General features: G+C 33.9%; 1 protein-coding gene across 1 annotated transcript; it reads left to right on the top strand.

Annotated features, from left to right (window-relative positions):
- Positions 1-6,527: 6,527 nt before the first annotated feature.
- On the top strand, positions 6,528-14,689 carry LOTGIDRAFT_231891 (hypothetical protein). The gene is made up of 7 exons (XM_009055262.1): positions 6,528-6,583; positions 7,423-7,987; positions 8,272-8,380; positions 11,452-11,593; positions 11,911-12,041; positions 12,279-12,371; positions 12,661-14,689. Exons 2-7 carry the CDS (start codon positions 7,475-7,477, stop codon positions 12,819-12,821), a joined length of 1,149 nt encoding a protein of 382 aa, XP_009053510.1. The 5' UTR covers positions 6,528-6,583; positions 7,423-7,474; the 3' UTR covers positions 12,822-14,689.
- Positions 14,690-15,190: the final 501 nt, after the last annotated feature.

Below are 15,190 nucleotides of genomic sequence, written 5' to 3'. Positions count from 1 at the left end.
CAATAATCTTCTTATACTTCAGAAATATTTTTAGCTGAAATTTTATCTGATTTCATAATATTGTTCATTAAAAAAAACTGTTTGGGGTTAATGATACAAAACAACCTTAACCCTTGTAATTTATCTTGTAATGGATCAAATCATAGAACAAACAGCTAATTATTTGTATATACAGATCACAAGACGATGAACTCTCTAATTGGTGAGGTAACAAAGGTATTCCAGTACTTTCGCACATATTTTGGTAAACCAGTCCGCCATCTTTTTTCTTTGAGCTTGTTTCGTCATCGTCTTCATTCATGTTGACCAATTAGCAAACGTGTTACATAAGAGCTAGAAACAATGACACAATACTTTGTTTCAATATATCTGATTGATCAAGATCTAACACCCGACCAATGAGAATCAGTAGTTTGACGCATACATTTTTCTTACATCAAAGACCGTTTTCTTTCAACAAAAGAAAGAGAATTTCCAAAAATATCTTTCAGGAAGAAATGCATCGTAGCTCTAAAATCCGTGATATGAAAATTGAGACAGGCGTCTGTTAACTTATATTACACAGAAATTCCAACTGCAGCTGAAGCCAGTGGCAATTTCGTCAAATAGGTCATTAAAAATGGACAATATGCTCCTATATGAAAATACGCCACGAAATTGTCTTCAAACGATAGAAAATGGCGTCATTCGTCTTTAATTCTGGAAGAAGGTGTGCCATGACGTCATTGGCCTTCCTAACCTGGCGGCAATGGACTTAATTAAGAACGAAAACGTGAGAATCTAGGGTTCTAGTTTTAGAGTAGGAAAGATTTTCCAGAAGTAAAATCAAGAACATATTTCTGTCTGACCTTTTCAGCGTCTACGTCAAAGAGGTTTCATTCATGAACGTACTTGATCTACTACCATTCAGAAACCTGCAGCCAATTGACCTTAAAACTTTGAACTTTGAACTCTAGGGTATTGCTTCATTCATGGAAATATATGCAGTTCGGAAATATAAGAATAGCTTCGCTTGATTCTTCTGAATTTTTATATATATTCAAAGCAGTAAATGCCCATAACCGACTTTCATAGAAATGACGAAAAAAGCCGCGATTAGACTAGGTGTGGTGTCCTATTGTGGTGTAAGATGCGAAATAATCGATACAAACAAAAATAGAAGAAGTGAACAAACGATTTGCGGGTACCGACACGGTGCGAACACAATTTGTTTCTTCTATTTTCTACTGTATCATTGATTGCGCATCGTACACCGCAACCGTCACCACACTGAATAAAGTAGAGTGTTTTCGGACTATATTTTCATTTTGCTCTATTTCAAAAGGTCTTAAATTAAGAAAGTCTTAAAGAAAATCTAAAAATGGGGCAAATGGGGGTACGGGTGGATTAAAAAACGTCATGGAAGAAAAAAAAAACACTTCAGAAGGTAATTATTAGCCTGGTTCGCCTCCATTACACTATGGCCTTGTAAAATTTAGGGAATACGTGATGGAATCTTGTTTTATAAAAACTTGATAATTTGAACCAGTAAAATATTAACCGAGATTTTTCTTATTTGTAGGAATAATAGATGTATGATATTAAAGAGATTTTTTTTTGCCTATTTGTGTTTATAGAGGATACGGATTAAAGGCACGGATTGCCCCACCCCTATCCGCTTTCCCCTCTCCGAAATAATTATGATAACCGATCATTTCCATAACTTTAACTCTACACCATAATACCATTGTTCCTCCGGATATATCAAATCCCCCTCGGAACAATCAAATCTGGCTTACGAACGGACCTGTTTAGAAGAGTTTGGCTATATTAATATCAATATCACTTATAGCATCTATTTGCACTATACCGATTTCCAGTTGACGCTTCACCTATAATAAACTTTACATGATGACGTCATTTATTTCTCTATGGTTCTTACATTATGCTCTGCTTGAGGTTTTCTCTGGAATTGCAGGAATCGCAGACATAAAAACAAGAAATAAAATTGGTGCAAATAGAAGCTACAAGTTTTGTCCTCGATACATAAAAAAACGGAAAAAAATATCTTTGAAATCCCTTTAAGATCGTTATCAAGTAAAAAACCTTAGTTTCCATAAAAAAAATGTCCCATTCTGATGGATTAAGACGTCTGAGCAATGAATATTCAAAACAGTATATTCTTGAAAAACAAATAGAAGGTTATAGACCGCGTACTTCATGACCTGGCCGGCTATACGTACGATATATGCGGCCATGTACTTTAAAGCCTAGTTGATGACCGTCGACATACGATGAATGCGATCTTGTACTTTATAACATGGTCGATGACCGTAGACATACGATACGATCTTGTACTTAATGACCTGGTCGATGACCGTCGACATACGATGGATGCGATCATACCCTTTAGGACCTTACCGGTACACGATTGGATGCGACAGTGCTCTTGGTCGATGACCGTCAGCATACGATAGATTCAACCATGTTCGTGATTATCCGGCAGTTGACCGTTGACATATTCGAACATGTGCTTCGTGACCTCGCCGATGATCATCGACCTTCGATGACTCAACTAAATGCCATTGGATTAAGATTGCATTTTTACATATTTTGTCTCTTAAAAAACATTACACCCCAGTCGTAAAATGATATAAGGTGCTAAGTTTGGCGTCTAACTGGAGCCAACTTACTGGTTTAAAAATATGACCTCGAATCTGCACAATGTTAAAATATCAATACGTGTTATGATGGCGTATTGCACAAAAATTCGATAACACTATAGTATACTATAGGTAATTGTCCTCGAATGCGCTGTTTTCATTTTCATGTCGGCCGCTTTTTTAATTTTAGTTTAAACCTTTTACGGTCGATATCTCACCCACTTTTAAATCAGGGTGAAATAACCTTCAATTAAAGGGACCCAAATAAACAAATTTTAATTGAGTAAACAGATTTGTTTATCAAAAATATCAAAATACATGTAGCCATTGGAGGAACCAGTGGTAGTACCGAATCCCCCCACCCCCTCCAAACACCCCCCACCTCCCACCATTACGACAGTCTATCCTAAATTCGAAAAACACGGCAAAATTTAGCATGTATCGGTCAAACATAGACAATGGCTGTTTAAAAAAAATATAGATTGATCAGACACTTTCGGACTATTATGCAACCGAAATTTACTGAAACTTAAAAAAATATTTTCGAAATTGGGCCTTTAGTACATTGAAAATTGAAATTACTTTGTACTAAGGACTATATAAGGTATCAGTATTCGATATTTTAGTCTCGTGACCTACTAATAAGCTAAAAATAACTTTGGTAAACAAGTTTATAAATTACTTTCAAAGGTTATTTTAAATATAATTTCAAAACAACTTAATAACTTTATGAAATTATGTTTACGTGTCCTTTTGTTATATAACTACTATATACTTTATATACTTAGATTTCGGAGGGAGGGTTTGATTCTCCTAGATGTACAGACCTAGAATGGAGTTTTACGTCATATTCTTCTGCACCATATTGAGTTACGAAGACGGGCAATGTCAGACAGTATACAATGAGGCAAAGTGAAACATTTTGTTTTAGTCATTACCAGTTTCGTGCACTCGTAAAAAGTCTTTACATGGCATGCAGCCTGGGAACGAAATAGGAATCACGTCAAAACGTTGCATTAATTACAACTATTGATTGTTGCTCCATGAAGCCATGCTTATAGCCTATACTCGAAAAAGACTAATCGAAATGGAATTTCACGTCCTAATATTCTACACTTAAAGATGGTCAATGCCATGCAGTGTGCAATGAGGGGATTTTTATAGCATTTAAAGCCTATTCCGTTTCGATTTCTTCTAAAAAAAATCAAACGTAATGCACAATCCAAATACTTTTTTTTACTCATACATGAACATTAAGGTACAAACTTTTGTTTTTCATTTTTTAAATTTTTAAGTTTTTTAATTTTATTACAGTCAAGTATTTACTAGATATTTTAAATATGACACAAATAGTGCCCACGCTTTTAAAACTCATTACAAACTAACCTATTTTCATTACTGTGAATTTACAGTGTTACATTAAAGATTTTAGATTGCATTCAACTCGCCTTATGAACGTCATAGGACGAATTCTTATCGCAATTTCTAATATGCAGTGTGCAATGTGGAAACTTTTGTCCGGAGAGCTAGCGGTGGAGATTTCTGTCGACCTCAAGCATGCTGATCGCACTATTTGATATAGACGAAATAGAAACGATAAAGTTTTACGTTTAGCTAATGATAATATGTACAATTCCATGCAATATGCATGAGGGAAATTTTACCAGGACAGCAGCGTTGGGCGTTGGTCTACTCTATTTCGATGAAAAATGAAAAACAAGACAAATAGTAATTTCGTTATACTTATAGTCAAAGTTATTCCAGTTTATTTTTCTGGTGTAATGAGATACTGTGTTCGATGCACGAAGAACCGATCTGGAAACGATTCAGATGGTCTTATTCTTAATTCTATTCTGTAGAGTCGTATACGTCTCAGATATAACCAAGCTCCGTACACCGCACCGGACACCATATCCTGGTTAGTAAATGACGTTAACGTTAGCGTCCAGTGGATGCTGATATCGCAAACTATGTACTATGTAGTTGTTGGTAGTCGTAGTAGTTGGTAGTTGATAAGATCGGTCGTCGTACCTTGTTTATTCTCACCCTTAATCAGGTAACCTTTGAAGTCTATCGTGTCAATCAATTCGCCAAATAAGGACGGTCATTGAAGAGTTAGTTATCTATTTGTCAATGAAAGTCGAATAATTCGGTCAGTTTATTCATTCATAATTTATCAGTGACTATACTATACTTCTATAACAGTGGCGGCGTCAGTCTACTGAGACTGGGGCTACAAATAAGGGGTAGATTTACTTAATGGGTGAACAGCTCTCGGGGTTGAGATTTTGATAAATTAAATTGATTTGGTGCATTCTGGCACATAATTTTGATCAAAATGTCCCGAAATCATAAACATTACTTTTAGTTCCAACATGCAGGAAATGTATATAAATGATATTTTTGAAATTTCTTAGAAATGGGTTGCAATTGTGGGTACAAAATAATTTTCTTTGGGCGCAAATCATGCCCCCCTTGTACCTTCACTGGATCCGCCATTGAGCTATACATACCGTATATCCATAATAACGCCTACCTGGAAAGTGATATTAATTCTTATTAACCTTTATATTAATTCATTGTTTGAAATGAAAAAAAAATGAATATATCAACTTCTTTGTTGTAATGCACTTTAAATTCAAATGAATGAATTCTACTAACAGTCTGGAATTTTTTTTGAAAAAGTCGTTTCCGGCACCCATTCTAAATCAGTCTAAATTCTAATTTAAGAATAATTTGATGAATTGTTCAAAAATGAAATATTTTCAATTTAGATAAACGACTTAAAGATGGGTTGCCTTATTTTTATTTATGAAAATGGAAATGCTAATTCTTATATTTATAGAAAATTGAGTTGTTCAAATGACTTGGAAAAATACCAGTTTGTCTCACATGTCAATAATTAATTCATAATTAGCTTAATTAGAAGAGAATTACCAACAGAATTCCATGAATGACTGATAAAGAAAGTTCATATTTATAAAATATTGAAGAAGTGGATAAATAGTTACACCGGAAGGAGACTTGAAACTTGTTTCCCGACTTTTCCCAGAAAAAAGGTTAATGAAAAATTTTATGGAATTCGACAGTTGCCATAATTTATCCCGTTTCTCGTCTTACTTTTATGCAGAAAAATTCTAATGAAGCTATTTTTCGAGATTTATTTATTATTTTTTGCAAAACCGTAAATCCTTTTATTTGAGCTGAATTTTATAAAAAAAATATATTTTAACACGTGTACTTCAAAATAAGGACAATTTCTTCTCAAGTTTTGCAAAAAATAAGATATTAAAATTGAGAGTAAGAGATTTGCAACACGTGAAATACGCATTTCCAATGTCAGAAACTATCTAAGAAATAATGCCAATTACAAAATCGATCAAGAAAAAAAAACGGTAAATTCCTGGTGATTATTAAAGAAACTTCGAGGTAGAAAATCTTCTACGTTCGCAAGTTGAGATTCCGTCCTTGTTGAGAAATGGAATTGTTCCTGCAAAATATGATCATGAGTAGACCACATGGTGCCAAAAAGGGGCGGGACAAAGTGACAGGCTTTCTTACATCTCAGCTGTCTCTACCGAGTTCAGAAATAAATCAGTTAATTTATCCATAACTTAGTTCAAGGAACGTTGCATTGCGAATCAAGGGGGGGTCAGGAAAATAGCCGTTCAATTTATTAACGTGAAAATCCCATATTTCCAAATTTAGCGCTAAGATTCAAGGTCGTTTGAAGGACGCGAGATATCTCGAGATAATGTGTAGTCTGCAATTGATCGATCAGGGAAGCTTTTTGCATTTATAGAATTCAGTGACCTGTATAAGTCAATAAGTTTAGTGTCTATCTACCCTAGTCTAGAATAATGGTATAGTCCACCCTGACTATAAAACAGACGTGGAAAGTAAATTAAGGTACTCTTGTCTCTATCAGGGTCTTAGTTCAGGTAAGGCTGAAACTTTTCTTTTCATCAGCTGTTATCATAGTATAATAGAGTACTAAAGCATGCTTTAAATTGGAATTTCTTTGCACATTTGCAGGAATTTTACTTTTGTAATTTTCAATTCTTTATGATATTTAAGGACGATTTTTTTTAAAAATATTTTAGATTTTTTGCAAAAGAAATATAAAATTTAAGTTTTTGGTAAAGTCATTTTTATTAAGCATTGGTTTTGAAAATGAAAATTCTTGGAATGACATTTCAAAATTTTGTGCAAAACATCAGAATCGTTTCCGACTCTGATACGTGGAACATTTTTAAATTCTGATAACTCTGCGACTCTCCGGAATAAAGGAATCGTTGAGGGATTTCAAAGAGAAATAGCTTTTGATAGTCTTGCTTATTATTGAAGGTTTTAATTAAAATTTGGTTAGCTTTAAGTTAAAATTTTCTTAGAACACGAAACATTGCTATGCGGGTAGATTTTGCAATAAAATCTTGCTAATCGTTGCAAGCAGATAGTATAACTTTTTTCCAGAACGACAACAAAACTGTCTCTTTAAGTACTGTGTATATATATACTGTATGTATAGGCTATTCATTATGATATTGTCAAGCTTAAAGGGTGTAGAAATCTGTGACGTAAAACTCCAATCTATTCTCAAATAATAAGTCATTCATTGAAACAGACCAGCTTAATGTACACAATTACAATCTTCATGATTCAACACATATCGGATGTCCTGCTTCCCTCGCATCGGCCCGAAATGTTGACGCATGTCCTGTTTTGCATCATATATTCACACATTTTCGACCATCTTCCAACATCCCGGTTCTTTTTTCAGCTTTTAAAGTTTTCCAGTATAAAGCTGTACTCAACACAAAATAAAATTCAAAATGTCTGAAATCCAAGTTATCTTACAATCTAATGGCGCCTTCAAGTCCGATTTGATGGAAGAGTTCCTTTGTAACAAAATGAACGAGTCGACAATGATGTCGAGCGTTGATAGTCAAGGGAATCTCATGGCATCACCCTCGACCTTTGCACCAGCAACAGGATCCCACATTGCTGACAATCAACGAATGATCGACAACCAGACGCGTCAGCTCGTCGACAACGGCCAATACGACAATCAGTCCAACGTCACTACGACTACAACGTCCGACAACAAAAACAGAAACGGTAACGGCAATCAACAGGCTGCCTGCGTCCAAGATCCTAATGCTAATACAGATGCGGATCCAGAACTTCTAGAAGTCCAGAAACCAGTTTCTGCAGTCAGAGCTAAACTGATCACTGAAGCTTCCGAAGCTATAGTTGCAGCACATATGGGTACCACCATCAACACGTATGAGAATATCGCAGAGGCCGAGAAGAAGATTGATGAAAACATGGCCTCTGGAAATATGGTAAGAAACTTTACTTTGTTTTAAATTGGGTGGAAGGGGCTTTAGAGTTCCCGAAGGCATTTGTCGTGGCATTGATGATTTTAATGCCTTTGCACCTTGTGGAAACTCCCGCATCAATAATGTTAACTTGCAAAACAATAGGCTGTCTGTGCTAAAGCTTGTTGTAAACGTTTACAAGCTTGCAACTCATTTAACGTTTTAAACTACCAAATGTGCATGTTTTTGCATGTTGGCAGCACTCAAAGACACATACAACATTCTTATATGGTATCTTCTCTTTGTAGCCTGATATGTCGAAAATGGCACAAAATTCAGGAGCAGTTTGGCAGAAATTTGTTGCTCAAATGGTTCCTGAAATTACCAAAGCTGTCAAATTCATTAACAGACTTCCAGGTAGGTGCTGCCTTCAATCTTTAAGCTCATATTACAAAAGCGCAATAGGTATCATCGATGGGTTACCCAATGGGATCACCTTTACGCTTGAAATTACATATAATGCAATGGGTACCATTAGTGGATAACCATTTGACTTTGCGTACTTCAATGGGTATCACCTTTTATAACTAAGTTCAAAATATTAAGGACAAAGTAAATATCGATCTCAGAAAGTGCAATATTGGTATCAATGCGGGCAATAACTATATCATCTTGGGCAATATCGGTATCAATGCGGGCAATATCAATATCAACAAGGGCAATAACGCTAACAATGCTAGCAATTTAACTGTATTATCTGTGGCGATATCTGTATCAGAATGGACAATAACTATATCAATGCAAGAATTATAGTATCAATGTGGGCTATATCGGTATCAATGAGAGCAATATCGGTATCCAATGACAATATCATGAACGTATTCAATATTTGAAACTCGATCAAACGTGCAATCATAAAACGAACACTTCCTTATTTAAGAATGTGAGAAATGTCAAAGTAACCAATGTCCTTTATTACTTCTACTTCAGTGAATAAGTATTCAAACATTAGCGTCACATTGCATAGACTTAACCTAATTTCGTGATGTTATGCACCCTAGACAAATGTAATATGAATAATTCACCTTTGGTATTGAATGGTGTATTTACACATTGCATAGACTTAACCTAATTTCGTTACGGTATGCACCCTAGACAAATGTAATATTGTATAATTCACCTTAGTTATTGAAGAGTGTATTCGAATTCATTGTCAAACTAGGTTAGTGTAACTAAGACACCCTTTCATAACTCATTGAATTCGAATAATAGTCCTTTATAATTTTTTAACCTTGAGTTTTGTTAGGCTTTCGTCGAACTCAGCTATGCCCTTGAAGAACTTTCTACGTAAGTAAACAAAAGGGGCCAAAGTTGAATGTTTTGCAATCGTGTGTCCTATTTCTGAACAGAAGGCCTTTTGTTGATAACCTTTTGTGAAAATTTTTTAATTCTTTCTCTCAATTGAGAACAATTTTAAAGTTGTCCACCCTTATTAAATTTGAAAATGTCAGCATTTCAAACGTTGCCAAGGTCACTCACGTTCTTTGTTGAATAAAAAACAAAGACGGTTTTCAAGGTCATCTGAAATTCGAACCTTAAACAATCTCGGAGAATGGTCTGTACGAATTTACGGAAAACAGATTGGCAAATTGGCAGCTTTCTGTGGTTAAAATAAGATAGCTCAAAACCCAAGAGTACTACAGGTGATGAGTTCGAATTTAACTAGCACCGAAAACACTGGCCGATACATCAAAATTATTTTTTTCAAGCAAATTCGAACTCTTGTGCACTAAGAAGTATGATTCTTTCAAGGTCAAATTGACTGAAATGTCTTCAAGAGCTTTAAAAAGAAATGTCGAGAATTTTCGAGGTCATGAAACTCTTTTGAAAATAATTGTAATTTACAAGAATGTTGGAATTTTATTTTTGCCCTAATGTCAAGCCATTAGAGAGTGTCGGGTTTCGAGGACTCAAATGAAAACTAGTTTTTGTACATTCAGATAATTATGTATTAAGGTTTCAGAAAATAACAACTATTTCTAATGTCTAGACGAAACGAAACTGGGTGAATTTTCTAAAGTAATTATTTTGACAAATTTAAACTGGTTTTTGTCAAGATGTACTTATAAAAGTTTTGGACAGTCCTTGCGTTTTATAACTTATTAAACATCTACTTTACTTATAAAACATTTACTTTACTTATAAGATGTTATTTCTTTATAAAGCCGTCTGCTTATAACATTTAGGACATTCATTGCTGTATATAAGCGATATTAACTTAGATTTATAACATATTATTTCTTTATAATGATTATATATCTATGTTCTTATATAAATATACGTCTTTTCTTAATAATAACATTTTATAGAGAGGATTTTATACGAGGTCTTATGTCATGAAATGAGTTGCTCGATTTAATATTTCCCGAGTCTAGTCAAGATATTTCATTAGACTTAAAAAATAAAGGGCAATACGACATGAAATTCATTGAAATATATATCAATACCATAAGATATTTCTTTGTACTAATAAAAACTCGGGCGATTCTTTACATTCATATAAAATAGAATAGGCCTACTTATAAGTTATAATACATGTCATTTTTAATATCTCAATATGTACTTATATAAATAAATGACCCCGCGAGGATGCACAGCTAAAAATAGGGCTTTGAAATTCATCAATTAATAGGCCTACGATTGAATTTTTGAAAATATATTAGATTAGACTATTTCTTTGTACTAATAAAAACTAGGGCGATGCTTTACATTCATATAATGTATAATATACTATACTTATAAAACAAATGACCCCGCGAGGTATGCACTGCTAAAAATAGGGCTTTGAAATCCATGAATGCACTTATGAAATTGAGCATTTGAAAAGATATTAGATAAGAGAACATAATAGGGTTGAATAAGCGAATGATATCGCAGAAATTGTATAGCTTTGGGCCCTTGATATAGTGTACTTGCCTTAGCAACGACTGTTTCAAAAGCTATTTTTGGTCCCTGTTTTTAAAGGCCCGTTTAATGTTTACATTACCTATATGGGTAAGCTATAATAAGAGTATTGTCTTTGAACGAACAAAACAAATCTATTTTTTGACTCTGAATTCAAAGGCCTTTTCAATGTTAAATTTTCCTATAAGAGTAAGATAAGGGAACTGCCCGGGGACGAACAAAACGGAAACTGTTTAAATGGTAGCAAAATATAAGGGAATTGTCATTCAAAAAAGTGCCAATGGAGTTTTACGCCTTACTTTTCAGTCCCTTATTAATACGATAAAGACCATGCACATTATTCTGCAGTATACAATTAGGGAAAGCTTGGTTAGTTACTCATGTTTTCTTCTTATTAATCTGATAAAATCTACAAGCACTATGCAGTGTGCAATGAGGGAAATTTTGAGACTAGATGAACATTATAACTGTACAATTATGACCATCACGCAAATGTTAAAAAATTTCGTCTTCTATATTTTCAGGGTTCCAAGCCATCCCTAAAGAAGATCAAATGAATTTGATTAAACAAGGATCGTTTGAAGTTCTGTTAACTAGATTCTGTATGCTGATCAATGTGGAAACGGGTGACATGATAGATCCCTCACTTAAAGTCAAATTTCCAAGGTAACTTGATTTTTTGATGCCCAAAATAGACCCTTTTGATGTACCCTATTGAGGGTAACAAGCATCTTCATTATGTCAAGGTATTACGAACTACATGTTCCTTGATCTTGTGAAGATGATGATCATTACAGCTCGGAAAAAATGGTGGGCCCAAGGCCAAAAGGACAAGTTGAGAAGGTGGCTGGTCAGGGGGTGGGGTGACGTCGAAATCTTCGAAGTGCAGAAAGCAGGCATGATGAATATATTGATGTTGAGGGGTACCCGAGAATTGCAGGAGTTTTGAAGAAGATATTTGAACTTTGGTTTTATTATTTCAGAAAAGCATTATCCTCGATGCCAATGGGACAATTATTGTTAGAGTTTTACAAGGTTGCTGAAAAATTCAACCCCTTAAATCTGACTGACGGTGAAAATGGTCTCTTCTCCTCTATTCTAGTCATGTGTCCAGGTATGTTGAATTTTAATTTTGAAGGGTGAGTGGGGACAACAGTGGCGTTTGTATGAAAAATCAGGTGAGGGGGGCCCTAGCAAGGGCCAAATTGCCGGAGGGGGCATTCTTTCATTTTGGTGAGGGAAATGCTCTCTCCAACATCGACTTGTTGTAATGGTGTTTTTTTTTTTGTTGTTTTGTTTTCCCCCCCCTATGCAATCTTATTTTTAAAAAGTTGTGTTTCTTTTTTTCCAGAACGTGAAGGTCTTCAGAAGAAATCAGATGTAGAAAAAATTCAAAATTTATTCAAACAAACTTTATATTTAAAATTAAAAGAAAATCATTCTGGTGAGTGCTTTGAATTATTCAAAACATCGCGCATTGTAATAGGAATTATACGTTATGTGTGCACTGGCTGTAAGCATGCTGGCAAAACAAGGAAAGTTTAGTGTGCCTAATGGAATGTGTAACACGAAAAAACTGAAATTATCTCATTGTCGAATGAACAATGATGGTAGGCATTTGATTAAAATTTAAGCAACTTTGACCAAGTTTATGCCGTGTTAGGCAACCCTTGTCCCGATGTATGATTTAGTATAATCCATATCTTAAGTATTTTTGTCAATTTTCTTTTCAGATGCTGATTCTATCTTCACTAAATTAATGTCCACAATCCCGGTGTTCGCCGAAATCAATGCCAAGCACACAGCCGCTTTAGCCAAAATGAAACAAGCTGCCCCATCCGAGTTCGACCAAACATTCCAGCCCTTACACAAGGAAATGTTCAACAATAACTGAACTGGTGCAGGAATCTCATTGGGTTCGAATCTCTTGAATATCAGCCAATGAAAAGACATTATAGTGTTGATATAGTTCAGGGTCAAGAATTCAAATTCAAATCTGGAATTTGATTGGTCGAAAGAAATTGATTGATTTCATTGGTCGATTGCAATCAATTCATTCATTGGATGGGTTGAAATTCCTTAAACCTGGAGGCCAATGATTGGCTGGAAGAGAAAAAGCTGAACCAATCAAAATACGACTTCAAAAGATTTGAATTTAAATTTTAGAATCCTTAAGTTATTTATTAAAAAATTTGGACCATAACACAACATAAGTGCAATCTTAATTTCATTATCATTTTTAGGCGTTATCACTCATTTAAACTTATCATCTTTTACAAATAGTCTCAAAAATATGAAAAAATATGAAAAAATATGAAAAAAAAAAACCACTCAAAAGTACTTGAATAAGTCAAAACGAATTTGTTAAACTTTTTGTAGTTTCATACATAATTGTTAGATGTCAAAATTGGTGTTCGAATTTTTTTATACTCAAATATATAACGTGTTTGGTTTGAATTTGAATTTAAATGGATGTGCTCCTTTAATTATGTATTTCGAAAATGTCCATTGCAAACAGCAATGGTATTGAAATAATGTAATTAAAGGTCCTCTTCCGTTTTTATTATTAAAGTTTAAATATTGTGAATTTGAAACTGTAAAATTTGTGATATTGTGAAGACATATATACAATTGTTGTTATTTTGAGAATTTTGTTCTTTGAATATTGGCCAGCTCGAACAAATTAACACAACCACGACCTTAAAATGGCGAAATTATGTTTTTTTTTTTAAAAAAATCATTAATTTTGTTGGATATATATCATGTGATCATTGTATATAGAAATAAGTTATAAAGTTAAAGCCCACTTGTTCATTATAACCTCATCTTTATTATGGTCTTGTTGTCAGAAACATCATAACTTAACACCATTTCAAATAATTTTTGACACATTTCATTGGCTCAAATATTATTTGAAAAAAAAGTCATATAATGTGATTGGCTGGAATATTATTTGAAAAAATTCACGTAATCTGATTCGCTGATCTATTGCTAGTCGATATTTGAAAATGTTTCATGTAACCTTATTGACTGAAATTTAATTTGAAAAAAAATCTGAGGCGATATTTCTCCAAATGGGCACTTATCTGATGACGATATATGAGAAAATTCGATTGGATGAATACTTTTGTATTGACCAATCAGATGCCTTAAAATTACCCAGTTACAATAATTTAATTTATGGTGTTTCTGACGTACAAGTTTAGAAATTTGAAACCGGTTACTTTACACTATTCTCTAGTATTTAGGGTCCAATTCGTCAAGCAATCGCACAAAATATACCTTTCTTTTTTCAGCTTCAGGAAAAAATTGTTAATAATTGTACATTTTTTGACTAACTTATCCAAATTTAAATTCCTTCCCCATGTTCATTTTAGAATCTCAATTGTTTAGAAAAAAAATAATGTAAAGCTTAGGTTTATAAAATATTGGTTCAAATTTACAACATAATTTGGTTTTTATATACCGTGGCGTGATGTTTTTGACTGTTATTAGTTTGGCAAATATTGTAACGTGATGTTGCATGTGACGCCGTGATTGTGACAACGTGACGCCGTGATTGTGACAATGTGACGCCGTGATTGTGACAATGTGACGTCGTGATTGTGACAATGTGACGTCGTGATTGTGACAATGTGACGTCGTGATTGTGACAACGTGACGACGTGACGGATAGTGTGACGATATTGTCAGTAGTTTTTATCTGGTTTATTATTGTCTATTTTTATATAATCTGTTACAAATAAATGTTTAGAAAATTTCTTTTCTTTGTTGTACATATACACATGATGGCGAGCAAAACTGTGACATAATCCCTTTTGAAGATTAGACTACTCTTTACGTTTTACACTGCGAGAGTATTCTTTACACCCAGAATGGTTTATTGGAAAATTCTTAAATGATAGTGAACCCAATAACCAGTTGGAAGTCTCAAGAGAACAGCTGAAACCACTGTCTTTGCTAAATACTCAATCCAATAAAATCTAATTGTGCGATTTGTATGGTACAATACAAACAACACTTCCACTATTTCATAAACAGAATTTGCTGTTTCAGTAACAAATTTACTGTTTCAATAACAGAATTTGCTGTTTCAGTAACAAATTTGCTGTTTCAGTAACAAATTTGCTGTTTCAGTAACAAATTTACTGTTCCAATAACAGAATTTACTGTTCCAATAACAGAATTTTACTGCTCCAATAACAGAATTTACTGTTCCAATAACAGAATTTTACTGTTCCAATAACAGAATTTTACTGTTCC

Source organism: Lottia gigantea (genome assembly GCF_000327385.1).
Source record: "Lottia gigantea unplaced genomic scaffold LOTGIsca_24, whole genome shotgun sequence".
Classification (NCBI taxonomy): Eukaryota; Metazoa; Mollusca; class Gastropoda; family Lottiidae; genus Lottia; species Lottia gigantea.
This window is presented reverse-complemented; position numbering and strand designations above follow the sequence as displayed.

Excerpts from the sequence above, each read along its gene's own strand:
- LOTGIDRAFT_231891 (XM_009055262.1), top strand. The coding sequence starts at position 7,475 with ATGTCTGAAATCCAAGTTATCTTACAATCTAATGGCGCCTTCAAGTCC. Across the intron at positions 8,381-11,451 it reads ATTCATTAACAGACTTCCAG|GGTTCCAAGCCATCCCTAAA; the intron begins GTAGGTGCTGCC and ends CTATATTTTCAG. Across the intron at positions 11,594-11,910 it reads CTTAAAGTCAAATTTCCAAG|AAAAGCATTATCCTCGATGC; the intron begins GTAACTTGATTT and ends TTATTATTTCAG.